The sequence below is a fragment of the Pelecanus crispus genome, chromosome 12 (assembly GCF_030463565.1).
Source record: "Pelecanus crispus isolate bPelCri1 chromosome 12, bPelCri1.pri, whole genome shotgun sequence".
Taxonomy (NCBI): domain Eukaryota; kingdom Metazoa; phylum Chordata; class Aves; order Pelecaniformes; family Pelecanidae; genus Pelecanus; species Pelecanus crispus.
The window spans coordinates 3,615,886-3,634,448 of record NC_134654.1 but is presented as its reverse complement, the minus strand read 5'-3'; the positions used below and the strand labels follow the sequence as shown (position 1 = coordinate 3,634,448).

Below are 18,563 nucleotides of genomic sequence, written 5' to 3'. Positions count from 1 at the left end.
AAATGGGAGTGGGAAGGAGAGCATCAGAAAACTGATTCTGAATGTGGGAAGCCCTCCTGCAGAAACAAGCACATTGCCATTAAATAGCGGAGTCAGTTACCTGCTATTTGTGCCTGATATCGGGGCCTCTGAGTCAATGACCCCGGATACTTATGTACTTGGGAGCTGCTTGGATTCCAGAGTAACTCAAGGTCTGAGCACCTAGGCAGAATTCAAAGTAATTTGCGCTTTAAAAGTTGACCTCTTGGGGGCCGTAAGGAAGAAGGTTTGAGGTTGCTTGATGTTTCTGATTTGTGTGACTTGGTCTCCATTCTCATTTCACCTTTACTGTGCCCGCTTAGCTACTCAGTGTAACAGCTCCTCCTTAGAGTGCTCTGTCCTCCGGTGGGATCCTCGGGGTGGAATTTTTAGGACCCGTGTAAGCACATGGAGCTCGCTCGTGTATGTACTTGGTGGGCTTGGTGCAGGACGCTGTGATGTGTGCCATGCTGAATGTCAGATTTAGGTGATTTCTTCTGGATCCCTTTAAAGTCCATTAATCTTTGCAGAGCTGGGCCTTTAACGGCTAATGGTCCATTCCAGCAAAGTGCTGAGCTCCCTCAATTCAAAACATCTTGCAGAATGAGGCCAAAGACTATGAGGTAGGAAGAGGTGTGAGGAGAGCTTTATTAGTATGGCACATATTTAACCCATAGGAAAACCCACAAATTTTACTCATTTTAAGTGTATTTCACACTTTTTGACTATTTGAAATAACCACATTTGTAAAAACTTCTTTTAATGAATAGCGCTCTTTATGTACAAAGGCAACCCTTTTTTCCCCTAAGTACAGTACTTTTAAAATACCATTTCTTTTGTAGGTCTGGCTGCTTCCATCATCTGTTCATTATTGCTTACTGCTACAGAACCCTCAAGAACTGAAAACAAGCAATTAAATTATACTTTATCTTAAAAGATTTTTGCTGATCCATACCACACATTCATCAGGACTAATAAGACAGATAAGTAAAGGACTTTGTTATTTAATGCCGGTTCCGACAAAGGTATTCTTCAGCGCAAGTGGAGAGGCAGTACAGTCTTTGTGTATGAGTGATGGGAAGGAGCTACCTGGTTACAAATTCCGGCCCCGTTGAAGTCGGTGGGGGTTCTGCCATTTGACTTCAACAAAGCAAGGGCTTCACCATATGTTTAAAAGAAATATTTCACTGGGACTGTTGTCAGAATGCTGGTAAACGTATAATTTTTAAATTTACCTTCCTTTTCCCATTTGAATATTTGTTTACCTTGCATGCACTTCAGAGCGATTTGATATAAAAACTTCTCATCAGTTTAATTTTATTTCAGGTTGGGTTTAAATTGGCTCATTTTTTATTTCTTGTGCTTTTAGAGACCCTCACATTGCAATGTCGGGGCTAAAAACATGGTAGGGGAGTGTTTGCATATTTTGTATTGCCGGGATTTAAACTCAATTAAAGAAAAACAGAAATGAAAACATTTGCATCTGTTTATGTAATTAAAAAAAAATCATATAAAGTTGGGCCCAAGCTAGCCAGCATATCCCTTTAATGAGCACAAACCTTCGCCTTTTTTGCAAGCATACCATAAATGGAGGGGCATACATGTCATATCTACCATATCAATGTCATTTTAGAGTATGTAAAAACCCACTCTATTTGTCTTAGGAAATATCGAAAACTTTTATAGGGAATTCGGAAAATATTTTTTGGCTAGCATGAAAGGTAAAATCCTGCAGCACAAAGTACAGACATGGGCACAGAGACTGAACAGACGGGCTGCTGTAAAACAACCATTTAATAAGGCATTAAAATGCCATCGACTTGGACGCATAAAAAAAAGCTATGAAAACAAATGCCTTTCAAATAATTAGGATCTTATGCTTGAGACCAGTGTTGATCTCCATGCAGAGATTTTCCTGCTGAAATCAGACCAGTCTAAGTCTGATCGTCTAAGGAAGGAATTAGCAGCGTATAAATCGGCTGCTGCTTGAGATTTTTCTGTTTCTGCCATACATAACCACTCATATAAATGATCACTTCAGCCTTTCTATCTCCTCCTTTCTGTTTCCTAAAGTATTTTGGAATACGTTTGATTCAGCATGCCAGAATAATTTTTTTAATTGAATCTCAGATTTTTATCATGAGCGTGTGAAATGGTTGAATTACTAGCTTTTACCCACACTGTACGAGTGAATCTGAGCCAGGCTAACAGATGCAGCCAGAAATAGCAACAGAACCAATTTCTGGTCTTGAAAACGCAGTGTGACTTCGCTTTCACTGGAAGTAATGTACTTGTATTGATTTTAAGATTTAGCAATAGTTTGTAGTGGTAGCTGGTGTGTAAAATATATCAAACTGTTGTATAAGTTTGTCCTTTAATGTAATAAAAAAAAATTCTTCAAGAACAGTTTTGTCACCTATAATGTATACAAATACAAAAATAATTATTATAATTGACCATTCGTGCCTGTGTGTTTAAGCCTGGGTCACAACTGTCATGATATTCCTCATTAGCACAGCTCAGAAAAGCTGCACTATTCAAAAAGAACGTATTTGGAAGGATGTGCATCTGTGTTAACATAATTAACGTGATAAAATAATAGGGCTGTTGTCTAAGAGATGAACATCGTATTCTCAACTTTAAGTTGGAATTTACTAGATTTTATTACAAAAGTAGTGTTAAATGAATATTGCCTTTCTTATGTAATAAAATTACTGTTTTGACCTCCATTTTACTGAGTACTAACATCAATAATCTTGGAGAAATTAATGTATGTCCCTTCTGTATTTCATCTTGTTTCCTGTTTTGCCATTAGTCAACAGCTAGCCCCTAAGGCACGTATTTTTAGACTTCTAATCCAGTATACATCTTTCTTTCAGATCTGTAATTTTAGGTCCTCTTTGATTTTGTGTTTTTAACACATAGACCTGGGTCCCATGAGAAGAGCCCTGTGTGTAACTTTCATAACCATCAGAGTAGGAGATCTTTCTCTTGATATTGTGATTTCGTCTATTAATCAGTTTTATATGACTCTCTGCTAGCCTGGTTTTTCAAGGTGTGAAAATTTGCACTGCAGAGGTATTTTATGGATGGCAACCATAATTTCAGAACAAGATTCTAAAGAACTGGTCTGGTTATAAAGCTTTGGGCAGAATTTTTAGGTTCCTGCAAATTGCTGTTAAACCTATGTTGCCATTTGGCTAGAAGTACATCCCAATTAGTAACCCTCCTATCTAGCAGCAGCAGTATGTAAGTGATTTTTTTTTTTTTTTTTTAAGTCAGTCGTAAATGATTAGTCCAAAAGAGTAGCATAAAACTTCGAACTAGTCCCCTGCAGGAGTCGGCTGGAGGAAATTAAAGGATCAACAACATAAGGGAAGCACTGAGGTAGGATTGTTCCAGGCTGCAGCCACAGGCTTTCACATGCACTCAGGAAATTGACTTCATCAAAAGCCGAGGATGCAGGCGTGAGGATGAGGAGGATAACGCAGGTGATGATTCTAAATCATGGCTCAATATCACATCATTTTCCAAGGGCGAGGTTTCCTCCCCACCTCGAAAAAAGGAGGTTTTTCTATATAAAAATTGAATCTTCTCCTTAGGAATTATAAAAGTTCAGCACGAATCTGAGCTATAAATCTAATACAACTTAATAAATAATGAAGAACTCAGCTTCCCCAAAATTATATCAGTTGGATGGGGTTTTTGCACAAGTCAAAGGACGACTCCCTGTAAGCTCCGCTGCTCATTTCAGAGTTACTGCTCTGTGCCCCGTCTGTGGATCTGTGTGTCTGCGTGCGAGCGCGCTGTAGAACCGGTGACTCAGGAGTGCTTGGGACTTAGTCAGGCAAGGCATTTTCTTTAATGTCTTAAGTTAATTCGTGCTGCAGAAATGCAGATCTTCTGGGCCTGAGATGAAGCTGAAACCTTTCTAGTGGAGCAGGAAAGAATCACAAGAGGGGAAATGCATAAATCTACATCTGGAGCCAAGTATGCTGGGAAGGCGTAAAGAGATGGGGGAGCAGGAGTGCCAGAGCAGGGCTGAGAGAGAGCGAAATTCCAAAGGGAAAAGTGGAAGAAAGAAAGAGGAATGTCCCAGGAATGAAGCTCTTATAACATTCAAAACTTTCAAGAAGTAAAACACTGGAAGGCTGTAATCCAAATAAGGAAATTAGAACAAAAATTAACAATATTCAGCTATTCAGATGTCAAAAGAAATAGCAGAGTTATTGGTGTTAGAGGTTATTGCCAGGAGGGAAAAACTCAGCATGGCTTGGGTAATTAAGCTTCATTGGAGAGCATGGATCCCTTCTCCAGGTAAGAAATGCTTTTATAACATGGCATCTTTTGCTATCGTAATTAAACACCATGGTCTATTCTGCATATGAAGTCTTAAACACTTTAGTCCTTTATCATGGGATTTTACTGGCCAGGCATGTGTGTTCTTATGGCAAAAAGCACTGACTGCTATAAAAAAAGGAACCCAAACATTTCTTTTTATTACTTGACTTGCTGTATTTTTATATATATTGAGCCAAATTCATCCCTTGTGTAGCTCAGTTGAAACCAATAAGGATAGATTTGGCCCATGTCTATATGAGAAGGGTGGTGACAATTAAAATATATTGTTTAATAATGAGAGCTATGGTAGTGAAGTGTCTTTGTGTCTATGAAATTATACACCACGTTGCCAGTATAGAGTGGGACTAGCAAAACATATAAGACCAGTTTCTGATGGAAAGGCAAAAAGCACTCTAACTTTTATTATTATGATTAAATATCACAAAGGCATTTGAACAAGACTAATTTAGGTAACATCTCCAGAAGTCTCATTTATAGTGTAGTATTTTACCATAGAGCAAATATTTCTTGAATGTCTTTATATGTGGCTATCGAGGACAGTATGACTGGCTGTTATTAGCAGTAAGTAAAAGAACGGGTTTTATTTCATTTCTATTTTAGTGACTTTCAGTAATATTTCAAAAAGGAATGTACCCTATTAAATGGAATGTGTGGAAAGCCATTATTATCACTTTATATTGGTAATTCCCAGTTGTTGCTCTGTGTGAGCCGTTGTACCAACACGTGAAAGACATTGCTGATGCCCTCAAGATCTCGCCTGCTTAGGCAGCGAGATATCCAAAGCGCGCTGCACAGGCAGCCAAGGCATCTGCGCAAGGCCAGAACAAATGAGTTTTGTTTGGCTTGCTGGCGCGGTGGGCCATACACAGCAGCTCTTCTTTGTATCACCGTTGATAAGTTATAGCGACTTTTATAAGCCGAAGCCGTGCTGTACTCTCTACTGACTTTAATCCTTCTATTGGAGGTATTCGGGTAATGGCTATTCATAGCCAGTAACCATATCCCTAATTCCAAGCTCTCCATGCATGCTGCCAGGAAGCTTGGCTCAGCTTTGCTCTGCGTCGTAATTGTCCCGAGTATTTGGTCGAACACTTTACCGGGCGCTGGGTCGCCTTCTTGCCAAGAGGGGAGGTGGGAGGGTGAGAGGAATAACGGGAACGATTCCCCTCGGGCCTGGAGGGCTCAGGAAAAGTCTTTTACCCCAGGGGCCCCCTGCTCCTTCCCCTCTGCTCTGACCCTTTGCAGCTGCCGCTGGGCTACCTGTCAGTATGCTTTAGGAACGGGGGTGGGAAAGGTCAGAGTAATAAGAGGACAGATATTCTGTTGACCCAAGAACTGAACTAGCTCTTGATGGCCCTGCCCAGGAGCACAAGGAAGACAGCAATACCTCGCCTACTTAGCTAATGGACTCCAGCAGAGAAGGTGGCCCTTAAACGAGACTAAAGATATGAAATATTATATATGCAATGAGTTGCTCAGTCCCTCTAATGCTACTGGTCTTCTAAGGAGTCTCTGCCCCCCCAAAAATGAGGGGGACAAAAACCACAGAACAACCAAAAAAAAATTTTTTTTTTCTGTACTTATTGCTCATTCTGAATCTCTTTTATAGAAATCTGGCCTTTGGCACTGAACTCGGATAATTTTTTTATTAGAAGAAAGCATGATTCACTGAAATGGTGCACTTCAATATCTATGGGAAGGAAAACTGGGAAGGAAACAAAAGAAGCCAGGCTGTGGAAAACCAATTCAAGGAACCATTGCCACACAAAGAATCTCAATCTGCGGTAAGAGACAACAGAAAGGAACAAAATATTTCCAAGGAAACATCTGAGCATAGTGTTGCAGCCAAGCAAAGAATTATTACTATATTAGCCTGTCAGGAAAGGGTCATACAGTATGTGCGGTAGGAGAATACCCTATCATTTTGAAATTAATAGGAATTTTTTTATTAGCATCAATGAGATTATCAGAACTGGCCCATATACCTGCAAAATTGAAACTTAACCAAAGAAGTAACAAGAGATCCCAGGAGGAAGGGGATGTTTAGTCTGTCTTAAGTAGGCTAAAAGTTACTTTTCTCCTTTTTTGCACATTTTCAGAGACCTGTTTTTCAAACTACGAAAAGCACAGCTGTGTTATCCATAGTTCTTGACATACTATGAGAACAGAAGTGGTTAAAACAAGTAAACTTGGAGAACAAGCTAACCCTCTCTCCGTAACACTAAAGTTGTTGACTCCACACTACGTGATACCTCAGGGTATACGATCCATAGTCTCACCCAATACCGCCGAACTTTGCAACACGCGAGTGCGGTAAACCGGGTCCCAATCTCAAATGTATTGGACTGTGAACCTCACCTTATGCGCTGCGTGCAGCTGCGCTCGGGTCGCCCGCATGTAAGCGCCAGTTCCCCGCATCCACCAGCGGCCGTCGGATCCTCAGGCAGCTCGTCTGCATGTTGCCACGTGCTTTTGCTCTTTGGCAAGAGGAAGCGTTTTATATTTATTTATTTCCTTTCTTTCTCTCCTCTTTTTAGTTTTCCAGTTCACATTTTCCTTGGTTTTAGCTCCTGGCTACTGACTTCCTGCTGCCCTTTCTTTTGCTGTTTCTGGGATGAAAATTGATTTTCAGGCAATCTAATTAACTACTTCTCAGAGCTGAGTGAATATTATTTTCATGTTATGCATGAGAGAAGCAAGGCAAAAATTAAGTAGTTCACTAATGGCTGTAGACTGAATCATCGCTGAGTATATTAGCATTTGTAAATCCTGAATTTCACTGGAGTTCTTAGTCTGCAGTCAAAGCTGTTTTCTTCTTTGAAACCACAGCTTAAGAGGAATACAAGTAAGCACAGATTTTTAGCTTCACATGTGCTGATTTGCTTTAGTAGCTGGTCTAAATGAGGACTTAGTAGTGGCTTCTTTGCATTTATAACTCAGCTTAGCAATTTTTAGGAGGAGCTACGTCTGCACTAGACACTAAACCAGCCGGTGAGCTAGCGGCAGCACGTTCGGTCGCACTGTCAACGTGCTGTTGTGCTTTAGTGGGACATGCCCTAGCGTGGACGTGCAGGATCAGGCCTCGTTTCCCCTGGGTTCTCAGAGCTTCAGGGTATTTCTGTTTCTAGCTTCTTGAGTTAATGTCTCTGCTGCTCCCGAGTTTCTGTATCACACTGGGGAGAATGGTCAATGGATCCATTGAGACATCGGTTTTTCCACCCCTCACTTGCCTCACTCTAAATATCCTGTATACGTTGAAGTACGAGTTTTGCCCTCTTGCTTTTTCAAGCACACCCCTCCAGCCTACTTGCATTGACACCTCCCACTCTTGAAGTGCCTGGGCAGTGTTCATACAAAGAGTTAAAAGCCCTTTCTCCTTGCATGTTACTGATGAAGAAATGTAGAAAAACTGCAGGTCATCCAAACATTTATGTAACAGGCATGTGCTCAGTTCTAACGCTGAGTGTAAATCTAGTCCTTCTCCATGATACTGGACAGAAATCCCAGTGGAAGTTTTTCCTGCCTCTAACCTGTCTACTTGCCTTCATAATGATAAATGGTTGGTGGGAGGGAAAGGGTGAGGGAGGGGGAAGACTATCTAAGCTTTGAACTGGTTGTGTCTTAAGAAGGATGGGAAGGAAGAATGCAGCTTCATTTAAAACAGGATGTTTACATGGCTCAAATCTTTGCTATATTTCTCCTCTTGGTCACCTTTGGTGTTCCCAATAAGTCTTAGACCAAATCCTTACGCAGAGATGTCTAATCAGGTAAGGCATTGTGGCTACTTTTATTTTTTACTTTAAATTTAATTGATTATCTATTCCTACTTCCATTTTTGTCCTGCACGTAGTTGCTCAGTAGCCATCACCTTTGCTTTCAGTCTAGGTATCTGTTGCACGCTGACTGTTTCATATTACTTCTGACGCACAAAGCGAGTTCATCACCTTTCCAGGATGTCTCATGATTGATTCCTCATGTCCAGGGCAATCTGCTCTAAAGTTTCAGGCTAAAATGAGTGCTTGGATTTAGTGGGGATAATCAATGGTTTGAGTCTTATTCTTCTTATGTTTTGAGCTATCCATTTGTGTATTAGATTCACAACTGATATTAAATACAACACAATGTATTAGATTCAAAATTTTATTCTTCTCTCAGTAGCTGCTCACTGCACGGGGCGTGAGTAAACCATAATTCGCAGAGTGTGGCTGCGTCATCCATCAAACTCAAATGCGCTCTGCCTCATACCTAAACTGTACGCTGCACGGCCAAGGCTGCAGGCTGGGCTTGTTGAAAAGATTAGAGGGCTGGTCTTGCTGTACTGAAGTCTATAAAAGTTTTCCTATTGACTTCAACAGAAATAGGACTCAGCCTTGTGATTTTGGCACGAAAATATGAAAATATTCTTTTTCGCCTCTGCTGAGCGCTGAGCTGCAGCACGCATTGTTGTCTGCCTTACGTAAGATAGAGGTTGATAAGGAGAAAGAGTAGTTTTGCACATATTGTTCTCTGCACGTTGTTCTCTAGTAAATACTTGCTAAAGGATGCATCCATTCCTGCTGGCAGTGTCTAAGGCTTAGTACACAAATTTGGCCCAGTTTCCTGCTATCAGTGTAAACCTCCCAACTAGAAGCTACATTTGTCAAATTTTGTCTTTCGGAATTGTTTAAAAATCACTGGTGTCCAAGTAGATGGAGCCAACATTCCACACTCTTTTTTAAAAAAAAACTTCCTCCAGTTTGTAAATGCAACCCCAGTGAAAATATTCATCAAAACGGTAACAATGTATGGCTGGAAGACAAAAATTATTATTTGCTGAAAACTAAGGAAAACAGCAACAAAAAAACCCCAGATGAAAGATGTTGGCATTTGCAGAATACTCATTCAAACCTCCTACCCATCAATATTTTTCTGTAGAACAAGAGCCTTGTGACCTGTTGTAGCTATTCCTCCTGTTTTCATTCCAGTGGGGTTTGCTTTGCTTTTGTTAAACAAGTCTCTAATTAACAGAAATCAAAACTATCCTGATTTTAGTTGATCTAACGTTATCAGCACTTTGTACTAATTAATATACTTTTTAATTTCCCTCTCTCAGGACCCGGTTCCAACGGTGGACTCAGGCTCAGGAGTGCAATTTTCTGCCCGGAGGCACCTTGCCGCACACCCTGCATAAATCCACCGTGACATTTGAAAAGTCAGTCTCAAAAATAGTCAGACAGGTACGTTTGCTGGTCGTGACCGGAATCATGTTCTTTCTGACAGAAGGCAGGTATGCGGGCTTGCTTGGCGGCCGTAACCGCCCAGCACCATGGCACAAAGCTCCAGGGGTATTAGCTTCCCTCGCCGTTACCCAAGGAGTTTCTCAACAGGGTTGAGCAGCCCATGCCAAGTTTAATTTTAAACTTGACTTTGGTTTAAATACAACACAGGCTGGTCTATACTGCACAGGGCTGGTGCAAGGAGGGGCTGTGAATCCTAGCGTGAAGCTGCCACCTACACGCCAGTGCCTACAGTGACTGCTTTATAGGCAGAGCCCAAGGGGCAGTTTCTCTCATGACAGTGTTTTCACATGAAAATACAGTCCATGTTGGCAAGGCCTTTTGCTTTTGTTGTACCGTTCCCAATATTTTCTTCTCTTTCATTTTTATTATTGATCCTGTACTTTGTGGAAAGGAAATCAGTTCAAAACCTTATTCTCTCCACCAGCAAGTTACGGGCTCATGATTTCTCTTCCAGCCTACTATCACAGCAATAAAACCCCTCAAATCGCATTGAATTTAGGCTGCCCTTTGTGACAGTCAAGTGCACGGCACCTCCTTGGAGCAAGTCCTTAAATTAAAATATTGTAAATTTTTTGCTTTTCAAACACTACTGCAGGAACATGAGTGGCCAAGGAGAGAGGAGGTTTTTCCCTCCTGCTGGAATTTTTCACTATAACCATCCTCAGGGGAGTTCTCATCTTCAAAAGAAACATTCTTTCTATACAAGCTGCAAAAAGAATTATTTAATGACATCATAAATTAATACAGAGAGGCACAAATTTTCCAAAATGTGGAGAGAGAGAAAAAAAAAGTCGCGTTTGCCAAAAACACCCCAGCTCTTCCAGACTTAGGCCTCTCTTGAGCCCGTGGGCTGCCAATGATACCAAATTGAATGGTGGGGCTTTTGGCATGACTTAAGTTTAGCTTGTTTAAATTTTGGCAAATATTCGTATTACTCACATACTCAGCAAACTGATACAAATATTTGTTCTATTTAGAGTGAAGTCCAAACTCAGTGCTGGCATAAGTGCTGTTGGACTCAGTGGAGCTAAGCTTGCTTGCGCCAATATTAAATTTGGACATCTACCTTAAAGAAAAACAGAATAAAAAAAAAAAATCCCCTAGCCTTTTAGGTACAGATCAGAATACATCAATGGAAAGCAGACCTTATGTGTATCCAGGTTTTCCTCGCTTGCTAATTTTTGCCTTAATCCTATTTGAAATGGACCGAGTTTTTCTGCACTTTGATTGCCATTCCCTGTTACGATGCAACAAGCCATCTAACCAGAGCTAGAGCTGAAAAAGCCTCCGCACGCATGAAGTTCTCCACATTCTTGAGAAGTAAAAGCTGTTTAAACTGTAGTAAATCAAGCCCTGACGCAGTAAGCATACTTGATCTATTTTAATGCTGTGCAGGTTGTTGGGATTTTTTTTAATGATGTCTGCAGTTTAGTGTTTCTGATTTGAAAAACAAATAGACCATTAGCTTCCTGCCTCCAAAATGGGCAGGTCCCAAATCCTCAAGGATACTTTGCTGTTGCTGTGCTCTCTGTTTCCGAATGCCCGTGGCCGGGCAGCACGCTGCCGGGCAGGCGTCGCCGGGAACGACGCTGCACAGCCGGGCGCTTGACGGGCACTCACACCCTCAGCAACGGCCAGACCTACCCAGACGTGAAATGCAGGAGAAATGAAGTGGAACCTGGGTGCCCCACCTGGCCAGCCCGGTGCTGCCCGCCTTGCCCACGAGCTCGCTCTTGGGATCGGATACGTAAACCGGCTTAGAAATCTGGCGATGAAAAAACCGCCCCAAACCCAAAAGAGAACAGCACATTTCCATTCCATAAATTAATACAACCAGAATGTGCTTCGGGGATGTGCTAGCTACGGATCCGTGCTCAGGTCGAATGTGATTTGATCGCTATTTAATGCTATCTAAACGCTTTTCTCAATCTCACGTAGAAGGGGAATCCCACTAACTTAACTTTAGCCATTTGGGAATGGGAAATCTAGTCTAAGTGGCTGAGCTAGATTCCTCTCTGAGTGGAAAAAGATCATCACTAGAGAATGATTCATCCCAGTTTAATCTGAACGTCTGATCTCTCTCCATTGACCATAAAAGGAGCCCAGATGACCAGATTAGCATATATCCAGATTTTGCACTTTTATATGCTAACTCAGCCTTTTACAATCGGGTCCTGTACCCGCAAATATCATCTGCTATTTTTATAACTAAAAGCTTGTTATTTGCCACAGGGTTTCACAGGGCACTTGCTCAGCTCCAGCGGCTGGCTTGGGGCTGAGCCTCGGCTGTGCCCCGCACAAAGGCCGACAGCAGCGCCTGCTGCGTGCTCGCAAGTGAAAACTTGGATTAATTACGTGTTCGAGGCTCCTCTACGTCCCCTGCGTTAACTGAAAGCTGCTGGAACAATTCTTAGAGGAGTTACTTTTACAACTGCCTTAAATCAATAAATATTGCATTGATGAGCGGAAGGTATATGAAAAATGGTTAAAAATAGAAGCAACAATTAGTCATTAAAAATGACACTGTTATTCGGTTAATCATATTTGTAAAACAAGCAAAAGATCCAGTGTAGCTTGTCATTCGGGCACTGGGCTGCTGACCCCATTAATTTTTGGGTTATAGTGGCAGCATTTGTCTCGTTTAGTGTTGATTCAGTGTCACTATGAGAAATGAAGGGAGCGTTTCAAATAATGGTTAGTGACGCCCTCAGACCTCTCCCCACCTCCAATTCTTCACTTTTCTTCCCCCCCCCGCTTTAATTCGTCACTATTGTTGTTGTAACTGATCCGCACATAAGTACAGGAACATCATTTTGGTGCTCCTGTTATCAGGCCAGCTGCTGCTTTTCACTTAGCCTGGTAGTGCTCGGTGTATTCAGATCAATTCATGTGTCCATTAAAAAAAAAAAAAAAAAGAAACACAAGATATCACAAACAAACCAAAACCCCTCCGTCTTGCAGTGGGCTGTTCAAGTTTGATGGTGTAGCTGTGAGATGGTTAAAAAAAAAAAAAAAAAAAAGTCAAGTGTGCACCTTGGAAAGTGTGAGATTGGTATAATTGGACAGGAGGAGACAGAAGAGAGACGAGGCAACCCGTAATTCACCACCAAACATTTTTATACTAGTTATTGAAATGCACCCAGAGACAGCTTATAGTAGTAAAATGACTTTATGTTCTGATATGTAAAATAAAATGTCCATGCTATGTAACAAACATTTAAAAATTCCATACCACCTGTATCTAATGTGGTTTCTAATAAAGATTTATCTGTAGTATATATGTTTTTTATCTAACCAATTCTTAGTTTTTACATCAAAGGTGTGTAATAAAAAAAAAAAAAATCTTAAATAGATGTCTTTCCAAAAAACCTTGCAACATTCATTTTTATTAAGTATTTCATTCGTAAAAAGCAAAGCTGAATTGGACACGTGGCCTGCATTTGTGATATATATATATATTTTTATATATATATATATAATATATATGTATATAAATAGCTATTCAGCATGCAAAAATTGTAGTGATTTCCAACATCTGATTACAAAATCCACACCAGTCACACACATAGTCTGCTGAATGGGTGGATGCGGTTGTCCTGGTTGAAACGTGACCTCCACGTTAGTGGCCCCAGGGTTGTCTCATTGCAAGCAGCCGCCCTCATCCATCAGCCTCTCTTCGTTGGAACGGCTTCATCGAAACACAGAAGTACCTCCCAACTTCCACATTTGTATTTCAGCTTTTTGCCTTTGCCTATTTGGGAAGCAAGCGGGGGGAAAAAGAAAACCCCGCTGTGCATGACTAGAGCTTAAATATTGCGCTCTTCGGTGGAACCAAACTCCCAGCCTCGCCCCTGTGTTGCCATCCCTTGGGACAGCGTCGCCTGGGAGCTGAGCAGCACGGACGCGCTGCAGACCGGAGGGGGACGCATCCCTGCGTAGGAGCTTTTTGGGTGAAGGCGATGGGAGTTTCGTTCCAGCAAGAGCGCAGCTTGCTTTCCCAGGCGAGGCCGCTTCGCGCCGTGGCTGTCGCTGAGCGAGCCCTCCTTACCTCCTAGGGACCCTCTGGTAGGCAAAGCCAGCGCCGACGGAGTCAGTTCAAGATACTTCCACAGTAAACAATAGTAGCAATGTATACACTGGTTACAGATTTTTTACCTGTTCTACAAATATTTGTACACTGTAAAGCCTGACAGGTAAGGGGAACTCTTCCCACCCCACCCCACAATTAAGAAAATATTCCTCTATGCCTCCTTTATGCTGAAAACAATTTTTTCCGACTTAGCTGCAAAAGAAAAAAACATAGCACAAAAGGCGCGTTTCAGCTGAATATGAAAGAAATCAAGGACCAGCAAATACAGAAATCGTTTCTGGAAAGTATTAGCGACTTTTAAGCTTAAACTTCATAAATATATTGCAATAAGCAAGTGTGATTCAACCAACGGATGGGAGTCTGAAGACACTGGGTCTGTTCCTAACGCTGCAGTTAATTTGCTGTTTGGCCTCAGGCATAATGCTTCACTTCTTAGTTTCCCACAGCCACGAACGATGGTGTTGTGGGGGGAAGAAGAGACATTTGTGCATCGGTGCCTTCTCCTCTCCGTGCCATGGCACGAACCCTGTGCTGTGCCGGGGAGGTACCGGAGCGGCACCGCAGCTCCCTGACCCCACGGCCGAGCCTCCCCGCTGGCCCCTGCGCTCCTACGGCTCCATCACTTCCAGAGGAAGAAGAAATTTCTACAGATAAAAAAAGAGCTAAAGATGTGCTGCTACCGCAGTCCTTGAACTACACAACTGAACAGATTGCTTTTTCCCTTGAGTTTTGGGATGCTGTGACTTCACGAACCAAGTACCATAAAAGCGAAGCTCCTATTTTTCCCAAATAGCCAAAATTTGCTCATGGATGTTTAATATTACAAGCAAAAGAAAATGACTAGCTACTTCACTGGTTAGTCATGAAGATGGTTTCTACTGGATCAGTAATGAAGACGCGGGAATTAATTTACCCGGGAGTCAGTATGAGACTGATGAATCCAGCCCACCGAGACTGGAGATGTTAATTCTCTGTGTGCCTGAAGATACAAGCTCTTCACCCACACAAATCCCTCTGGAAATGCACATTTGTCTCACCGAAGTGCAAGTTACCCACAGGTATCAACACTGATTGAACACTGTCCCGGAGCAGTAACGTTGGCTGTGGCATCGCTTGGCCGTCGGAGTCATCCGTCAGTCCAGTTCTCCACAGTCCCCATCCCTGAATGATACTGCAGCGACGACTCCCTCGACAAGGAAAAGCTTTGTGAGTACAGGAATTCGTTCGCCGCGTTTAGGTGCGGAGAGGGGGGTTTTCTCTCGCACACAGACGGGTGCACCCTTTCCCTGGGGAAAGATGAAGAAGGAACGCGCTCCCGAACCTGAGACTGGGACAGCTGGTTGTAGACACTGAAGTGGCTGTTACCTGGTGGCTGCGAGCCTTGACCCGTGATGGACGGGAGCCGCGGCATCATGGTGGTGGCAGTAAAATGAGCAGGGAAAGGCTGGTAAGGGACAGTTTCCATTGTCTGAACACTGTAGCTGGTGTAAGGTGCGACAGAAGTCCACATATTGCAGCTCAAGGGGGGAGGTGGAGGTGGCAAGTCGTCAACCGCCGAGACACCAGCGATTTCAGCCCCAGAACTAGAGTACATGCACGCTTCCCTCGGAGTCACCTCGCTGCAATAGGAAGGGCTTAACATCTGCTGATCGTACGGAGGCGGGGAACGGAAATAGTGATCGTCTCCTACAGAAGAGGAGGCTTCCAGGTAGGAGCGTTTGCAGGGCAGGTCCAGGTGCCGAGCACTTTCTGCAAACAAACAAACAAAAAAAAATCCATGTTCAGGAGCAGCTCCCAGAGCGACAGCGTTTAACAGCAATCTGCTGAGAGCCTGGGCTGGTTTTATGGAGTCCCCTTAGAAGCCGAGCACGCAATCGGTGATTATTTCGCTAAACAACCGGTGCTCTTTTTCAGATTAATCCGGTTAAACCATTTTAGTTTGGAAAGAAAACGTACGGCATCAAAAAGACATTGTGTTGCAAATGTCAGGCTAATCCCCTCAGCCTCAAAGCATTCGGGTGACATTTATCAGGTTAAGTGAGTGACTTGGGCTACTATTCTCACATCAGAGATTACTTCACGTTCATCCAGATAACAGAGGTCCCTGCCACTCTTGCAGTGTTCCTCCTGACAAACTCAAGAAGTCTCTTAAAGGGTCTTATCGCAGCCTGCCTTCCTGTCATTACAAAAATGACTATACATTTCCCAGATATTCATGTCAAAAGCTGCAGAAATATTTCCAGATAAAGCAGCCCTTTCCCAGTCATCAGCCCTTCCCCTCAGCTTTACGCTGAGAAGCTGTAGCCCCTCTCCCACAGATCACGATGACCGTGGCTGTGTTTACCGGCGGCTCTCTGTTAGTTGTTAGGAATATTCTCTGGCTGAATTAGTGAATTCATCCGCCGATTAAACATCTGCTAAAATTACACATTTGCCTTGCAGTCCTCATTAGTGGTGCTGTTAGATTCTTCATTTGCCCACGATCAGAGCATTCTCACAGCTTAAATAAATTAGCGGCCAATGAGACATGCAAATAGAAGGCATTTTTTCTGTGCAGAATTTTTCCGTTTAACTTAAAACATGCCATGATCTCATCTGATGCTGGACTAAAAGGAAGAGAATGTAGTTAGAGCTCACTTAAACTTGAGAACGAGTGGATTAGAAGAAAGGGATGCTTACATGCAGCTACCACAGTCCCACTAATTTGCAGACATGGAGAAAATTGCTAATGCTTTCATCCTGGAAAAGTGCTGAATTTGTGTAATTACATTAATGCTAACGGCAGTCTGGGAACACCTCAGGACAGATAAGGCCTCCTCCAAACAATTATTTGTTCGGCTGATTTGAACAATGGATAATTTTCCAGCGTCGCTTCATGCCGTTTTAATTATGCATTCTGATTGGTTTTTTTTCAGCTCTGACTCAGAGCCTGAATTTGCCTTCTATGGGACAAAACCACTAATAACTGCCCCAAAACCCAGCTCTGGGGCCCTGACCCTCCAAAACACTTTGACCACATCAGCATTTGAAGATCAAGGCCTAAGAGACCGACCCAAAACTGAACTGGAATTAGCGGTACGCTTTCAGTGCTCATGCTCTTAGGTTTGTTTGCCGTAATATTTCTCTAGCTGTAAACTCGAGTTACCTCTTCTTTTTAGGCAATGATAGAAGAGCCCTGAATCTCTCTGTGCTGTGAAGGTGTTGAGTGGCAGATCTTGAGTATCTGAAGCTGCAAATTGCATGTGAGCACCGTTCTCATACTGATAATGTTGAAGGGTCTGGTGATTCCCGTGAAGTGGGTTAACATCCGGCTTTGTTGAAAGCTGGCCGTGACTGGACACCAACCTCTGCCTCATGATGCTTTTGGAAATGACTGGATATTCTTTGCTAAAAGAGGTGAGAAAAATTATTACCAGTTAGACAGCAATCAGCATTAACAGAAAGATGAAATATTAGTTTGGCTTCGCTAGAGCATCTCCGTCCAATGACTTCAATGCCCTTTGCCAAATTGGATGAACTCGTACTCACCACGCTCTGCTGGGCGTGGGCAAGTGCTACGGCACCACACCGAGCGTGTCACCGAACTGCAGGAGCAGCTTTTCAGGGGTATCAATGGCATTAAAAGCCCTCATGCCCTCAAGCACAAGAAAAAGTGATGCCCCCACGGCACAGGCGCCTTTTAACATCGTCTTCTCCAAAGAGGTGCAGCACATGAGTAGCAGAATGCGGATTAAAGCCCAGCTGTAAGGCTGTATTTCTGCGCAGGGTGAAGGGCGCGCTGGCTGGCTGCGTGTCGGACGCCGCCGGCCCATAGACCCTGCTGGGTTCGGTGCGCCCGCGCGCACACGCGTGCACGCTGCGGCAGCTCCCCGACCCCGACGAGCCGGGCAGGAGGCCGCCCCGCTGAGCACCTCCTCGCCGCCGTCCCTCCTCGCGCCCTCGGCCGTACCTTTGCAGTCGTGCCACGCGCAGGTCGCTGTCGTCGCTCCCCCTGAATCCTTTGGCAAAGGGGTTGTTTTCGATTTTCAGCTGCGTTATCTTTAAAAGAATGAAACCAAGCATTTAAGCGTTTGAAAATAGATCGGGCCAATAGGTGCAGCAGCAGGTCTGAGGCTGTGGGTCTCGAGGTGCCCTGTCCTACGCGACACCCCGCGAAATGCAGAGTCCACGAAGAGTTGCAGCCATTTAAAGACGTGGTGGCAGAGACGGCGTTTCGGCATTCAGTGCTGAGAGAGAAACTGAGCTGTGAAGTTCGGCACCAGATCTTGCAGAAGCAGCTTTTAAAGCTGACAAAACTGCTGATTATGAATGAGGACAGGAATGCAAATTTCTTGAAGGCTGGGTCCTGTGTTCTTATTCTGGATTCTTGTTAGTGAGAATGTGTTTGTCTGATCTAAAAGAAGATTTCCTACATCTCCATGTGAAAGACCCCTATTCCTTACTGCATGGCTCTCCCTCATTTCCATAACAATTTTATGTATCTTTACATTCTTCATTCAGTCATTTTTCCTCTGTGAAAAGACTCATAGCTCAAATAGTGAATTGGGTTTGTGCAAGGGAAAGTTGCAGCTTTTTGCAAGAACTGCCTTCCCCCCCCAGGAGCTGCAGCATGTTAAAAGGGTCAAAATCATCGAATCGTTTAGGTTGGAAAAGACCTTTAAGATCATCAAGTCCAACCATTAACCTAACATTATCAAGTCCACCTTAGAAATTACTTAGACTACAATGCCTTAGAATTGACTTAGACTACATTTAATTTTGACGGAGCTCAGCTTTTGTAAGGGAACTGTGAAAACTCTGCCATTTCATGAAAA

The 18,563-nt window shown here is 43.0% G+C and overlaps 1 protein-coding gene across 1 annotated transcript in view; it reads right to left on the bottom strand.

Moving 5' to 3' along the window:
* Window positions 1-14,875: 14,875 nt before the first annotated feature.
* Window positions 14,876-18,563, bottom strand: part of TBX4 (T-box transcription factor 4) — a 41,107-nt gene continuing 37,419 nt past the window's right edge. The window contains exons 7-9 of the mRNA XM_075720002.1: window positions 17,699-17,787; window positions 16,895-17,136; window positions 14,876-15,498 (exon numbers count right to left, since the gene is read on the bottom strand). Coding sequence (XP_075576117.1) covers window positions 14,876-15,498; window positions 16,895-17,136; window positions 17,699-17,787 — 954 coding nt within the window. The remainder of the gene's footprint in view (window positions 15,499-16,894; window positions 17,137-17,698; window positions 17,788-18,563) is intronic.